Source organism: Alnus glutinosa, chromosome 5 (genome assembly GCF_958979055.1).
Source record: "Alnus glutinosa chromosome 5, dhAlnGlut1.1, whole genome shotgun sequence".
Taxonomy (NCBI): domain Eukaryota; kingdom Viridiplantae; phylum Streptophyta; class Magnoliopsida; order Fagales; family Betulaceae; genus Alnus; species Alnus glutinosa.
The window spans coordinates 22,413,521-22,430,294 of record NC_084890.1 but is presented as its reverse complement, the minus strand read 5'-3'; the positions used below and the strand labels follow the sequence as shown (position 1 = coordinate 22,430,294).

The 16,774-nt window shown below is 33.8% G+C and overlaps 1 protein-coding gene and 1 long non-coding RNA gene across 3 annotated transcripts; one reads left to right on the top strand and one right to left on the bottom strand.

Annotated features, from left to right (window-relative positions):
* Positions 1 to 2,257: 2,257 nt before the first annotated feature.
* Positions 2,258 to 11,296, bottom strand: LOC133868074 (disease resistance protein RUN1-like). Of its 2 annotated transcripts, XM_062304882.1 has the most exons (9): positions 10,944 to 11,296; positions 10,730 to 10,843; positions 9,718 to 9,813; positions 9,067 to 9,430; positions 7,050 to 7,554; positions 5,115 to 6,207; positions 4,174 to 4,446; positions 3,165 to 4,055; positions 2,258 to 2,995 (listed from the first exon to the last, which is right to left on the bottom strand). In XM_062304882.1, exons 1-9 carry the CDS (start codon positions 11,058 to 11,060, stop codon positions 2,492 to 2,494), a joined length of 3,957 nt encoding a protein of 1,318 aa, XP_062160866.1. In that variant the 5' UTR covers positions 11,061 to 11,296; the 3' UTR covers positions 2,258 to 2,491. The 2 variants fall into 2 exon arrangements, with proteins under 2 accessions (XP_062160866.1, XP_062160867.1); XM_062304883.1 differs by lacking the exon at positions 4,174 to 4,446.
* A 652-nt stretch (positions 11,297 to 11,948) lies between these two features.
* On the top strand, positions 11,949 to 12,818 carry LOC133869921 (uncharacterized). The gene is made up of 2 exons (XR_009900580.1): positions 11,949 to 12,217; positions 12,271 to 12,818. It is a non-coding gene; the product is annotated as an uncharacterized LOC133869921 (long non-coding RNA).
* The last annotated feature ends 3,956 nt before the right edge of the window (positions 12,819 to 16,774 follow it).

Here is a 16,774-nt window from a genome sequence, read left to right as displayed (position 1 = left end):
TTACAATTTCACCAAGAGGAGCAGAAATCCGGAATAGGAATGGATGGCGGTGGTTTTGTGTCCAGTGTCTTGGGTCTTTGGATGGGTCTCCGGTGGGTTTTTTTTTTTGTTTTTTTTTTTTTTTAATAATTTTAGTAACGTGTGAACACACGTTACTATAATTTCTTTAAAAAAATTTCTGTATTAGATTAGTAACGCGTTTTTTTATTTATATATAATTTTTATTAAATAATTTTAGTAACGTGTAAAAGTGTTGGACGTTATTAAAGTTAGTAACGTGTTAATTTTGATATATTACAAATTTAGTAACGTGCAAAAATTTACATGTTACTAAAATTAGTGACGTGCAACACTTTTGTGCGTTTCTAAATATTTAGTAACGTGCAAAATTTTGTGCATTACTAAATAGTAACGTGGTGACAATTTTCACGTTACTAAAATGATATTACTAACTGAGGGATTAGGAACGTGAGAATCACGCTACTGATTTCACGTTATTATAGTTTACTAACGTGCAAAAGGCTTTTGCACGTTAGTAAACTCAGGTTACTAAAATCAAGAATTTTTGTAGTGATGCCTGCAGCTCGGCGAACTCATCCGCGCCTGTCCGAACACGAACATGACTTATTTCCTATCCTTTATGTCTATGATATTGATCTTTCGAAGGTTATAAATGATTCCGATCTGAATTTTGTTTTGTTACAAACGACGAGCATCTATCATTGTTGTGGAAGACCTCGATCGGTTTCTAACGGAGAAATCAACAACCGTGAGCTTGTTCGTCGATGGACATATCCATTTTCCTCTTTGTGATTTTTTGGCATTCAAAACGTTGACCAATAACTACCTGGGGCTCAAGGATCACAAGTTTTTCTCTCAATTGAATTTTTTTCAGAGTGGGACGAGCTTGAGCCCTGTCAAGATCAGTGAACTAATGATTGAGAATTGGAACTCGTCGAGCCGATCTATAAAATCGGTCATCACGGTATTGCAAACGGACAGTGATCAAAGGGGTGTCGGAAAGATCAGGTCGTGGTTGAGAAATAACGCCACCCCAAACACCCATCTTTTTTTAAAAATAAAAAAATATAAATATAAGAAATAAAATTTTAGTTTATTTTTTTATTTTTTTATTATTTTAATTTTTTTTGAATTTTTTTAATTGAAAAATGATACGTGACAAGGGTATTATGAGGATATTTCGTCAAAATGGGCATTTTTCAAAGATTTTGGTAGTTTGGGAGGTCATCCAAAGAAATGGTGATGGTGATAGTTTGAAGAATTAAATTGTATTTTTTTTCCACACATAGTGATTGAGGGCATATGCTTGCGTCTAAGGGATCTAATGTGATGCATCTATACACCATACAATGAATCTAGGGCGCCTAAGGTAATTATTTAATGTATTACCTAATATAAAACCTTTAGGCCCTTTACCTGAATTACGGGCAAGGCGGCCATAAACCATTCAAACATATTGTGAAATTTCATAAAACATATGATCATGTAGCTAAAGCACATGTCACAATTGGGGAGCCCATAATAATAGGGGTATATACATATGAAGGTGAGTATGGTTCAACATCTCACCTTATGATAAATACATTTAAAATTCGAAACCAAAATATGAATATTAGAATTGCAATTGTAAAGGATGACAAACTGAATCATGTTTCACACACAAATAACACGCATGTGGCTCGAGCGAGTGTGCAACATACTACAACGATGCTTACGTGCGAAGTGCAAAGTACACTTATATATATAGTTCATGATCAGCAGCTCACCCTAGTAAGATTCACATTAATTCCAAGAGAAAATGTTTCACATGCAGCAAGTGAGCCAACAATTTTAAAAGAAATTGGAGAAGATCGAGTAATTATGTACTGTTGAAAATATTATTAAGGTCTTCCGGATTGACATTAGAAATCTGAAAGTTACAAAAATTGTCCACTCTTTTATCTTTCCCTAGCTAGCCCACATGGATAAACATTGAATACAATCAGCCCATGTCAAATGCCAAAAGAAGAGCCAAAACAATTTAAATGGGTCTAAAAAAAAAGAATGGCACAATTTCTGCAGGTCGGAGTGACACAAGAAATGAGTCAAATATCAACACTTGGGAAGATCTGCTGGCGGAGGACCACCCAAGCCATCTTCAAAGTTCAAACCCCGAGTAAATACATAAAAAAATGAGGTGACTTTGAAATTTATCATTGGGGGTATGATTGATGAAATGATGATTTTGATCAAATAATGATTTTAAGAGCCATCTCATTTTTTTGATAGACATTTGATGAACACTTAATGTACATGTAGAATTACTCTCAAACCCCGGCCCAGCCGGTGTGAATCTCCAGGTGGCAATGCATATTGACTACAATGTAATATCCTTATTTCTACTACTGCAACGTAGCCACTAAAACTAAAGACAACAACTAAACAACTAAAAGATACGTCCTCCAAACTTCTTCTTCAACGTAACATATTCTTACAATACTTTTAGCTCGTCAACTACCACATGAACTCCACACTTCTTCACTTCAGCATGTACCCAATGTTCGCAGATCACCTCAATTTCATCTCCACTTTCCATCACCAATTCATTAAATATGAGTCCACTTTCCAGCTCATATTTATGTCTTATGAGTGGCGTCAGATATAGAATGAAATGATCTTCTTCTTTTATTCTTGGAAAAATAGAGGAGTCCAGACCATCAAAAGGGGGTATACGAGATACCGAAAGCAATTTCATGCAGCCTCTAGTTTTATTTCGGATTTCCACGCCAAGAGAGTAACAATAAGTCCAGAAATCAGAGGTTGCATTAAAAGAATAAACAACACAAAGAAGCAACCGAAGGAATTGACCCTTTGAAATTGAAGGTACATGGAAGGATATCGAATACCCAATTCCCTTGTGGCTGAACCAATTTGGAACCTCACTACCAGGGAGGCAAATGAAACGAGACTCATCATCCCCCATGGTTAACGGACACTGTTAAAAAAAAAATGTTCAGAACATAAAAAATGAGAGAGAGAGAGAGAGAGAGAGAGAGAGAGAGAGAGAGAGAGAGAGAGAGAGAGAGAGAGAGAGAGAGAGAGAGAGAGAGAGAGAGAGAGAGAGAGAGAGGGAGAGAGAGAGAGAGAGAGAGAGAGAGAGGAACCTGGAGATGACTCCTAAAATTATATGCTTGATTGTGAATAGAAGAAATTTCCCAATTCTCCAAGCCTTGAATCTCCGTCAATTTGTGGCAATTACGAAGGTAAAAATATAGTCCTCTCTTGTGGTTTGGCGAAACTGATAGTCGTTCCATTGATGTACAATCCCTTGCATCCAACATACCTACACTTGAGAAGAGTCCGGAAATTGATTGAAGAGTCGTACACTCATGTAACTTGAAATTGTACAATTTCGGAAGGCGGCCGATGCAATCAGGTAGGTTACGAAAATTGTTTCTTGATAAATCTAAAGACTGGAGTGAAGACAAACTCTCAAAATCAACAGGAAACATATCTTCAGACAAATTGCGCCCAGAGAGACTTAATTTTGTCAAAGAACGTAATCCAGAAACGGACGGTGGTAGAAAACATACTGGGTTCAAGCTTTTTGGTGACATCAATGATGAGAGAAGTGACAACCAAGATTTTGAGGATTGTTCTTTACGTCCAGATAATGATGCAATCTCAAGATTCTTCAAAAGACCAAAGGAGGATGGTAATTGCTTAATAGCAATTCCATCTGCAAGCAGCTCTGTTAAAGCAATCATACTCCCTACTTTTTCCGGTAACTTGTCAACTTGTAAGCAGCCAGACAAATCAAGAGTTTTGAGAGATCTTAAGTTAGAAATGCTACTTGGAAGATTCATAAGACTCTTGCATCCATTTAGATTCAGGAAAACAAGGTTTTTCAAACATCCAATGGACGCGTGAATCTCAACCAAACTTGTGCAACCTTCAAGTATTAGTGTCTCCAGTTGTGGCATTTCAAAGAAGTTTGGTGATTTGGTGAGATATTTGGAATGGCTAAGATTAAGGATCTTCAACTTGTTGAGTATCTGTGAAAAAAAACAAAATAGAGAATAAATAAAAAAATGAAAAGTTCTTGTTAATTAAACATTTAACATTAATAGAGAGAAAGAGAGAGAGCAAAAAGTTTTGTAAGATTTGTTATACTTTGTTCTTCTTCCAAACTTGTTTGAGATCACTATACTGCATGTCAAGAATAACAAGGTTTTCTAGATGAAAATTTTGTGGTAGAAATTTCAAATGGCACTTATGCCACCAAAGCCATCTTAGCTTTTCAGAGAGATGCTCATAAGATCCTTTGAGATGAACACCATCGATTTGGAGCAATCTCAAACTCTTCATATTGGTAAATGCTTTAGTTTTGATCAAGCATACATCTTCAAATGCTTTTAAGATCAGACCTTCAACTGTTTCAGTTCCCTAGCAAAATAGACAATTGGATTAGCAATGCACATGCTCATTGTCAATCTTTGTAAAGTGATTGGAAGAATGTAATTGTATTATCTGAATGAATGTACTTAATACAAGAATGAAGAGAAATTACATATATATTGACACAGAACTCAAGCTAAACTAAATCCTAACTGTAGACTAAGCTGTGATAACTAGATGACTAAGATAACAGAATAACTAAACTAAATAACAACTCAGCTATACAAAGAGTGGAGAAAAAAAAGAGCTTTATATCCTTGATACTCATCTTGCATAAAACTAGAACAACTTTGACCTTAGAATAGGCGTATATACTCTCATTGTAATTTTCTTTTTCTTTTTCTTCTTTTCTTTTTTTTTTTTTTTAAAAAAAATCTGAATTGATTCAGACATTATTTGAATTATTTGAAACATGCTTGCATACCTTTTAAATATTGTTAAGTATTAGTTCTTAACTTAATTTAGAAAATATTTTGGTTTAAAATCATTCAATTATAACTATGATGTATGATTCGTAGAAAGGCAAAATGCTCATATATATATATATATATATATATATATATAACTTTGTAAACATGTATGTTTCGCAGAAAGACATATGTTATGTGCCTGTGTATGTAAATTTCTTTATATGTATAAATGCATATGCCTCTTACCTTATGTTCGCGTAATACATTTAATGCATCCTCATGAAACCACAATCTACTACGTTTTCCTGGCAAATTCGGTGACTTTCCATGAATAATCTTCCTTCCCATATCTTGAATAAGACTATGCATCCTCAAAATCTTTTTGTCATCAATTGTCACAAGTGACCTCTGAATGAGAATAGGGATGCCAATCTTTGGAAAGAAATTACAACCATCAAGTATTTTCATAACATATTTTTCATCCATGTCGACAAAGAAACATGCAATATCAAGGAATATGTCCTTTGTATACTCGTCCAGTGAATCAAAACTTATTCGAAGTGCATTATGAATCTTGTCATGAGGAGTTCTTTGTAATTTTTTCAATTCACTTTCCCATTCAGCAACGCTTCTATCTTTAAGAAAAGAACCCAAAAGCACAAGAACTAATGGAATACCTCCAGCGTAGCCGATTGCTTTAATCGAAAGCTTTGAGTAATCTTCTTTTGGATTGATCATTTCGAAAGCATGCCAACTGAACAGTCGAAGAGACTCCCAATCATTCAATTCTCCGATGTTATATTTTTTATCTGCTCTCAATGGACTTAACACGTGTTCATCTCTGGTGGTTATAATGATTCTACTACCCAGACCAAGCCATTCCTTTTCAACTAACGATTGTAGTTTTTCAAAGTCATCTACATCATCATCAATAACAAGAACTTTTTTTCCACAAATTCTTTCCTTAATTATACTAATTCCTTTATCAACATTATCAATCTTCAAATTCATTTTCAAGATATCATTAAGAAGTTGTTCTTGTAAATGAACTAAACCAACAGACTTTTCTACGCTTTCGTTAAAGTTTGAAAGAAAACTACTTCCTTCAAATGCAGCACATATTTCATTATAGACAGCTTTTGCTAGGGTTGTTTTTCCAATACCACCCATTCCGTAAATGCCCACAACATGAACATCATTTGTTCCAAGATTTAATAAATCTTTAATATCGTTAACACGAGACATTATTCCGATTGGGTGTTTGGCAACATCCAAGCGAGTTGGGTTCACTTTACACAAAATTTCTCCAAGAATCTGTTTGATGAATTTTGATTCATACCTGAGAACAATAAGATAAGCTCAATGATCTATAGTAATAATAATAATATTAAAAAAAAAAAATTATGACTCTTCAATACCATAAGGATATTATCATCTCAATCATTTAAAACTAATACGTCATGACAATAATTACATTTAATCAATTTTAGTGATAATTATCATTTAAATATATTTCTATGTAATTTCTTCTCCCGTTGACATGCCATGAAGCAATTTATTTATTTATTTATTCTAGCAAAAAAGCCATTAACGGCTTCTCGCAAAGTATGGTTACAATATCATTCCTCTGATTCAAGTGAACAATATTTTATCTAAAAAGCAATCCTAGACTTGATAATTCAACAAAAAAGGTTTGTCTCTAGAAAGCATGAACTTGATATCTAGAGTTGGATTTAAATCACCAGTTATCTGAAACGGATAAGTTGTTATATAGGAAATGATTAATTTATATTCGAACACTCTCCCTTATGTGTGAGTTTAAATTCTCCCTTAATTAGTGACTCAACTCGTGGAATATTTAATTGAAATGATAAATGAATGATAGAGACAACGTTCGAATTCATAACCTTTCAATCTGATACTATATTAAATCACAACTTATCATAAAAGTTTAAACTATTAAGAAATAGTTAATTTAATTATTTAATTTATATTCTAACCGTGGGCACGAAACAGAAAACCTTCAACTTATTCAACTCAAAAACTAATTTTGTTCAATCCATTTAGCTAAATGTTACTTTTTATAAATTTTTGCCTAAAATTTAGAAGCAAATATAAAGACCAAAAAAAGAAAAGAAAAAAGAAATGCATGAAAAAGTACAAGAGTCCATAGCATAATACCCATTTGCAAGACTCTCGAGATTCCAACCAGAACAATTTGCAGCTTTAGTAAGAGCTTCCCTCCACTTCTGCACCATTTCCATATTAGTTTGAAACTGCTCTTCATACATAGCAAAGGCTTCTGCAAAAGTTCCAGTTTGTTTTCGAACATCCGAGGGTTTCACTTGATAAAATATGGGAAGAAGAGTGTGGCCTATGGTATTCTTACACTGCACGATCTCCACAAGCTCATTAAGACACCACTTGGAAGAAGCATAGCCTTGGGAGAAAACTACAATGAAAATCTTTGATCCTCGAATCGCGTTGAGAAGTTCGGTTGAGATGTTCTCACCTCTTGGAAGCTCCTTGTCATCTCGAAATGTGCGAATTCCAAGTCGCACTAAAGCGGAGTAAAGGTGATCAGTGAAGTTCTTACGAGTGTCTTCACCTCTAAAACTCAAGAAAACGTCATAATTGTAAAGAGGTCTGGAAAATGAGGTACTTCTTGTGGATGGGTTTGATTGGACTGCAAAAAGATACAAATCATGTGAGAAACAGTAGGGGTAGAGCCTGTATAATGCATGGGTGCAATCAATATTTTGTTTAAATTTTTTTTTTTCTAAATTGAAAAATGAGAAAGATTTGCTAAATATAATACTAAATGCAAATTAATTTTATAAATCATTCGTTTTGATTCTTTTTCAACTTTATATATATATAATTTTTTTTAAAAAAAGAGCTTTCACATCCACTGTGGCCAAGAACCAAACCAATGGAAATGAAAGATTTCTTTCACTCTCTCAAATGGGTCTCTTTGTTTCTCTCTCTCTCTCTCTCTCTCTCTCTCTCTCCATGAAGGATGAAGAAGACTCCACTACATCTGGATTTCACTAGAGTTCTCTTTTAAATTTTGTGAGGGCATCTAGATCACACCGGTATGCCAAATAAATTACTCATTTAAACTGCCATTATACCTGCTCATGCACAAAAAAAAAAAAAAAAAAAAAAAAAAAAAAAAAAAAAGAACCAAAACGAAACACTTTAGAAAATATTTGACCACTCAATCTTGTCAAGTAACAAGTAATTTATGATTTAATTGTTTAAGTTAAGGCTGTTTATTGGTCATATTTGCAACTACATCTTCATAATGCAATTACTAACCGTATTAATGCGGTTATTGCGATTATTATACTATTCGCATATCAGGTAATAAGCCTTTTGAGCATATTTTACACTTTTGGGCTTTTTTTGGGTCTCTATTAGAGCATGTTATAAATGATTTTGAAAATAATTTGAGCTTAATTTTAGTGTTTTTGCATGATTATACAATAAACCACGCCTCAGTCGGTAACATACCCATGTTTATTGGGGTTATACTTTCAGGCTCAATGAACCCTCCAAAGTAATTAAAGTAGTTAACAGAAAAAAGGAAATGATTGAGAAATAAAGAAAGAGAAATAGAGAATAATCTATCAATCACAGAAGAAACCCAATTTTTTTTTTTCATAAGTGAAGAAACCCAATTATTAACACGACAAATGATTTACTAATCATAATAAGTCTTTCTGATGAGTTTAAAACCCTCTAATGTTCATTCACGTTGGTGTTGTGCATAGTGCATGGTTGTAGCATTACGTTAGACCAGCACACGAAGCAAATAAATCCGATTAAATAAGAGTAGGTCCCAAATAGTTGTTATTCACAAACTAATAATCCAAAACAATTTCTATCTTATTTTGATATTAAACACCAAAATGACGTCTTTTTGGTGATTTTATTAAAAACATATAAGGTATGTATTATATATACCCTAAATTTGTTATCCGCATCCGCATATGTAAATAATGGTTTTTACTAACCGCATCCGCATATGTAGATAGTAAATAGTTGTGATTAATATTCACTCGCATGTATAGCTAGCCTTACTTTAAGTCACATTTTCTAAGCTAATTCAGCCATAACACAGAAATACCTACATATGCATATGCATACACCCAACCATTTCTATTTGATCTGTGGAGCACAGGGAAAACAATACCTTCTTTGTTTAGGTCTTCGACGACTGGAATCTTGGGAGCCTGGTTTTGGTCTTGGTCTTGCACTGGTGATTTGTCCATCATAAATTGAGGTGGATCATCAGAGTTGCTTGTAAGGTCAACAACAATTCCTTTGGAAGGGTTAGGGTCGTTAGGGTTTATACTTCTGATGTTTGGTGGATGAGAAGTCATTTTTATCATATAAGAACTGTGGTAAGGTTGGTAAGGAAGCGGAAGGGATGCTTGGGTGAAAGTGGAGGTTTCATCTGAAACAGCGGTGGAAGCCATGGCAGTTGGAAGTGGATGGTTATGTGTACCATGATACCGTGTTATGAGTACAGACATGTCATCACAGCATCTTTGCACCTACTTGCAAAAGATTAAAAGAACATGTATTCAAATTTAATACAAGGAACGAATGAAAACGCAAAAGAAGCAAAGTGAAATGCTATAACAATAGAGAAATGATACACTTATATCTTTTATACATCTATTGTACATCTTCATATAATCAAGTTTCGGATCCACCATTGAATTTGTGGGACCCAATGTGGGTCTCATAAATCCAAAGGTGGATTTAAAAATTAGATGTACAAGAGATGTGTAGAAGATGTAAAAATATCATTTCTCATAACAATAACATGTATGTGTACCTCTTTCTTAACTAGGCATCCCAGAGCCATGTTGCAGTCATAATAGTACCGTCGAAAAGGATTTCGTGCACCAACCTTGTGCAACACATCGTTCAACTATATATAGCAAAAAATTTGATTAAATTAGAATCATGTGATTGTTGAGCTCATAAAAAATTTAGAGAAAATTGTACTTACAAATATCCTTGATCCTTCATCACTTTTGAAAAAATGTATTTAATTAAACTTTAAAAAATGTCAATTTAGGATATCCATTTTTTTAATTTTTTTTCGATTTCAAACCCCCGTTAGAATTTTTCGTTAAATATTATCAAAATTTTCAAAATACTCCTGTGTTTATTTTTTTAAAAAATAAATTATAAAATTGGGAGAACTTCACTTATAACCCCTAAACTTTCACCATTTTTAAAAGAAGGTACATAAACTTTAAAACGTCTCAACTTAAGGTATTCATTTTTAAGAAAGTTTCAATCTTAGACCCATGTTAGAATTTTTCGTTAAATCTTGTCAAAATTTCTCAAAAAACCCCTCATTTTTTAAGGAAAAAAAAAAAAAAAAAAAAAAAAAAAAAAAAAATTGCTAGGGTTTAGGTATTGATTAAAATTTAACGGAATTTGCAAAAATACCCATGCCTAAATATTTGAAATTTTTTTTATATATTTATATTTTTGTAAATTCCATTAAATTCTTACCAACACCAAAATCCTAACAATTTTTTTTTTCTTTTTTTTTTTTAAAAAAAAAAGAAAGTGGTATTTTGAAAATTTTGACAGAATTTAATAGAAAATTCTAATGGAATGTTGAAATTAAAAAAAAAATTGAAAGATAAATATGCTAAATTGATACTTTTTAAAGAATACATTTTTTTCAAAATAATGAAAAATTAAGAATTATAAGTGAAGATCTAAAAAAAAAAAATTATATACGACAATTACTTCATAAATTAAACACAATAGAAGCAAAGTGAAATACCATAACCATATTTAAATTCAGTTTTGGCATTTTATTGTACCTGTTTACCATCTGGGCTATCTGGAGCCGCTGCTTTGTAGCTATAATAGTATTGGGCATCAATTTTACTTGGACTAAGCTTGCACACCAAAGCCCATTGGCACCCATCGTTCAACTATATATAGCAATTTTTTTTTTTGATTAAATCAGAATCATGTGATTGTTGAGCTCATCAAAAATTTATATATGAGAATTACGTCATAAATTAAACTCACCGAGACTACTTCACATCTGGCTATGACCACCTCAATCCAAGCTTCGCTATTGGCTCGAAAGATACGATCGTATAAATTTGATTTTGGCTCCCGCTTCCACTCGATGTTTTGGCCCATGGGTGGTACAAGGGTAGATAGAGAGGGATGGCGGGGGTAGTTTGGAAAAGAAATCGGGGTAATATTAGGGGAGAAGTGAGAAATGTACGTGAGGATGTCAACCAAATGGGTTTAACGATCAGTTTCTGGGTTTTGATGGCCGAGACTTGGATTACGATTTCTGGGTAACAAAACAAAAATACAGAGATTTTTGTGTTGGGAGAGAGGGAGAGAGAAAGGATGGCGATGGAAATGAATAAAGCAGCAAGCAAGGAGTCTTTTATAAACACATTGAGCATATATATATATATATATATATATATATAATATTGCAGTAATATCGATTGGCTTTGTCTTTCGGTGGTGATGATTGATTGCGTGGCAGCAAAAGTTGCCGTGTGTGTTATGTAGTTTGAGTGACAGCGAAACGTTTTTCTCATAGTCCAAAAGCAAAACATTAGACTATGAGAGCATTGACAGCTGTTTAAGAGAATTTTTACCCAAACTAGATTATCAAAACCTCTTTTTCAGGGGCGGTCCTACGTTGGGGATATGGGGCAGCTCCAAAATTTTCCTCTAAAATTTTTTCTTTCACCAAAAAAAAAAAAAAAAAATTAAAATTTTACTCCCTAATGTTTTAATTTTTTCAGTTTTGTCCTCTTAAATTTTATTTTATTTTTTCGATTTGGCCCCTCCATCTTTTAAAGCCTGGGTCCGCCACTGCTCTTTTTGCTATCTTAGCTAACTAATTTTTAAAACTCTATCTAATTACTTATCTAAAATTTTCTCTACTTTACTAAAATAATTATTTTTAAAATTTGTCTAAAGATATGTTTCCTGTAGATTTTGAGAGTTTGTCTTCACTCCAGTATTTAAATTTATTAATAAACAATTTTCGTAACCTACCTGATTGCATCGGTCACCTTCCGAAATTGTACAATTTCTAGTTACATGAGTGTAAGACTCTTCAATCAATTTCAGGACTCTTCTCAAGTGTAGGTGTGTTGGATGCAAGGGATTGTGCATCAATGGAACGACTCTCAGTTTCGTCAAACCACAAGAGAGGACGACATTTTTTCCTTCGTAATTGCCACAAATTGACGGAGATTCAAGGCTTGGAGAATTGGGAAATTTCTTCTCTTCACAATTAAGCATATAATTTTAGGAGTCATCTCCAGGTTCTCCTCTCTCTCTCTCATTTTATGTTCTGAACATATTTTTTTTTTAACAGTGTCCGTTAACCATGGGCGATGATGAGTCTCGTTTCATTTGCCTCCCTGGTAGTGAGGTTCCAAATTGGTTTAGCCACAAGGGAATTGGGTCTTCAATATCCTTTCATGTACCTTCAATTTCAAAGGGTCAATTCCTTCGGTTGCTTGTTTGTGTTGTTTGTTCTTTTAATGCAACCTCTGATTTCTGGTTTTCTCGTTACTATCTTGGCGTGGAAATCCGAAATAAAACTAGAGGCAACATTAAATTGCTTTGGCCACCTCCTAAAGCCACTTTTAATGTTGACAACGTCTCTATTTTTCGAACAACAAAAGGAGAAGATCATTTCATTCTATATCTGACGCCACTCATAAGACATAAATATGAGTTGGAAAGTGGGCTCATATTTAATGAATTGGTGATGGAAAGTGGAGACGAAATTGAGGTGATCTGCAGAAATTGGCTATATGCTGAAGTGAAGAAGTGGGGAGTTCATGTAGTAGTTGACGAGCCAAAAGTAATGTAAGAATATGTTACGTTGAAGAAGAAGTTTGGAGGACTTATCTTTTAGTTGTTTAGTTGTTGTCTTTTAGTTTTAGTGGCTACGTTGCAGTAGTAGAAAGAGAAATGCTAAAGATCCTCCCCTCATCCTCCCCTTATCACCCTCTTTTCCTTAAAAAAATTGATTTTTATTAAAAAGTTGTCTCTGATGTGACATCAGAGACAACTTTTTAATAAAAATCAATTTTTTTATTATAAAATGGTGATAAGGGGGATGAGGGAAGGATGTGTAGAAGCTCTCAATAAAGAATGAGATATAGATGATTTAAAAAATGAATAATTAAAATAGAAAAATATATTTTTTACCTAAAATTTACTAAACTCATATCAGAGACAACTTTTTAATAAAAATTAATTTTTTTATTATAAAAGGGTGATAAGGGGGGACGAAGGGAGGATGTGTAGAAGCTCTCAATAAAGAATGAGATATAGATGATTTAAAAAATGAATAATTAAAATAGAAAAATATATTTTTTACCTAAAATTTACTAAACTTAATGTGAATGTTGCAAGTATGAGAAGGTGAAATATTCAAAGCAATAAGTCGGACAAAAGTTATTCTTTAACTTGTAGAAGGAAAGAGCAAATTAAAGCTGGAGAGCTTCTATATTTCATTCTTTATTTTAACTATCAAAATTTTACTATTTATTTTAAATATTTTTTATTTTTGCACTTTCACTATTTCCAAAGGGGAAAGAGAATCATATTAATTTTTTTTATTAGTTTGTTTATGCATTTGTTGAGATGTGGTGCTCAGCAAAGCAGCTAACCTTTTTTTTTTTTTTTTTTAACACTAAACTGCCTTGTAGGATGAGGCGACTTTTTTTTTTTTTTTTTTGGCTATTTTTTGCTACATGACTAGTCAAAATAACTTTGCACTAGCCGAATGAAAATGCTCTTATAAAGGCAACTTTTTTACACAGTAAAATTAGGGCTGACAATTTTGACACGACCCGACAATCCGATAAAAAATTAGCGGATTTGGGTCATAAACTGGTCGACCTATTTATTTCGATCTGGCGGGTCATATGTCACAGGTCACCCGTGAATGACCCGCTAGAAACGGTTATTTTTTTTATTTTTATTTTTATTTTTTATTTTTATTTATTTTTTTAAGGAAATAGGATTAGGTAGGAGTTTAGGACCGGACATAAGAGGAAGAAAAAAAAAAAAACTGGGTTTAAATGACACGGCTTTTATCTGCTGTATTTACTTGTTTCGAGGGTTGTTATTGTTTTTAATTTAATTGGCCACCGTTGATCTTTATCATCATCATCATGATCATCTCACCACTGTTGTTTCTCATTGAATTTTATCCTGTAATTTTCAATTTTGGTTGTGTTATTCTGCTTCGGATGAATGATTTCAGTTCTTTAATTTCAATTTAAAAATGCCTTCTTTTTTTTAAAAAAAAAACGGGTCGACCCGTTTTGCCGATCTTAAAAAATAGAGGTGAGGTTTCATCTTTCGAAGAGCGCAGCATATCAGAATCTCCTCTTTGATTTTGAAGCGCCGATTAAAGTATATATTTTTTCTATTGGGTTTTGTATGTGATATAATAATCAATAATAAGCAATTTTGTTTTCTCGTTTGTGTTTTGCAAGAGAGTTGGGAGCCCATACGGTAATTGTTTTTGTGGTTTAGGTGACTAGTTTGTCAAAAATTATTTGTTATTATGTCGTTTGTTAGGTTTAGATTGTATCAAAATATGAGTATAAAACTATATAGGTCAAATCAAAGTCGACTCATTTAATTAAACGAGTCAAACTCTTAAACCCTAATCCTTTAATTTTACGTTGAGTTCACAATTCGTGTTAAAAATTGTGAATTATATTATACATCCTTCAAAGTCTAAGTCTTTTAAATTTTTTATTCGTAAAATATATATATATATTTTAAAAAAAAAAGACTTCAAAATTTTCAAAGTCCAAGTCTTTTTTGATGTGATGTGGTAACACTTATTCGGTGATCATTTGGCTCTTTTAGCTTTGGTCATTGCTGCAGCTGGCATTCTAAAGTTTAGAAGGACCAACCAATAAACTTTTGTCGGTGGGCGAAGTTGTCTTTTCTTGTTGTCCTTTTATAGCAGCACGGTCAACACCTACATTCTACAATGAAGATCTAAGTTTATTTTAATTTGTTTCTCAATTCTTTTTTTTTTTTTTTTAATAAGTGGTGATGAGAACGAGGAAACGATCCCAATCTCCACAATGTCTTCTTCCACAGATCAAACCCCAACCCTTAATCTCAATACCCAACCCGTCTCATCTACTGACACACCCCTCATTGCTCTCAATATGACAATATCACTGCACAAATCAATGATAAATTAACACCCTCCACTTTTCCTCAACGGCGTGCACAATTCGAAGCCCTTCTCATAGGCTACGATTTGCTAGATTATGTCAACGGTTTCTCCTATGTTTCTCCCTGTTGGTACCTCCACTGTTGCCTTATCCTCAATCCCATCTTAGCCTCCATTACTTCTGCAAAAACCTCTTATGAGGCTTGGAAAAAACTCAACACCCTATATGCTAGTCGGTCCGGAACACGGGCTATGCAACTCAAGGAGGAACTTACCTTGATCCAGCGTGGAAATCAGTTGATTTTCGACTACTTGCACGCTGTGAAGGCCTTGGCCGATAAAATCACCATTATCGACCTCCCAATTTTAGATGATGATCTAACCCTTTATGCTTTGAATGGATTAGGGATCGATTTTTGGGAGATTATTGTGCCAATCCGAATATACGTAGTCTAAGGCTTCATTTGTTTCGACGTAAAATGTTTTTTGTCAAAAAATAATTTCCCTAAAAACATTTTCTGAAATTTGGCGTATATGAAAAATTACAATATATATATATATATATATATATATATATATATATATATATTCATTCAATCATATTAACCTATAAAAATCAAATTTTATTTACAGCATAAAAAAACTACAAAAAATTAAACCTACAAATTTGAGTTTAGGAAAATTCTGATGGTGGTGAGCCGGGACACCACCAGGACCCTGTTGAGACCTGCCATAAACACACAAAACATGTCCCGACGAAGTCTTGGTGGGTCTTGAATGGGTCTCGGTGAATTCCCCGCAACCATCGGTGTCCTGACCTAGTCCCAACGAAGTCCCGGTGGTGGCTCGGTGAAGTCTCGATGGGTCCCGGTGTCGTCTCGGTGATGGCTCGGTGAAGTCCTAGTGGTATCCCAACCAGGTCCCAACAAAGTCCCGACTGACTCCCAGCAGGGTTCCAGGGGTGTCCCGACCGGGTCCCAGCCGGGTATTGGCGACATCTCAACCGGGTTCCGACGGTGGCCCGTTAAAGTCCTGGTAGTGTCCCAGCCGAGTCCTTACGAATTCTCGGTGGGTCCCATTGGCGTCCCAACTGGGTCTTAGTGGTGTCCTGGCCAAAGCTCGGGGAGTCCTGGCGAAGTCTTAGCGATGTCTCGGTCGGGTCCCGACGTTGTCCAAGCAGGTTCCGGCAAAGGCCTAATGGGGGAGTATGGCGGTAATCCGGTTATTTGAGAATAAAAAGTTCAGACTCGGAAATTGATTTACGAAATTTAAAAGTAGAAATCATTTTTTGTTACTGAATAAGTTTTTTTGGTCAAACTAGAAATATTTTCGGTTTGACTATTATTGTCGGTCGCACAAAAGACAAAAAATACGAAAAATATTTTTCAAAAAATACTTTATGCCGAAACAAACGGAGCCTAAGTTTCAAATATGGTTATTTGGCCTGCATACCGTGTACATGATGTAAAGGGGTTGAAAATTGAAGCATTAGAAGATCAATTTTGAAGATATATGCCTTGTTTGGAAAAATCTTTGTATTTATTTTTTAAAAGTTAAAATAATAATAAAAATTGATTAATGTGATATAAAGTAAAAGAAGAAATTTCGAATTTTTTATAAGGAAAAATGAAAAAAAGTTATTAAAAAGTAATTGATGTAA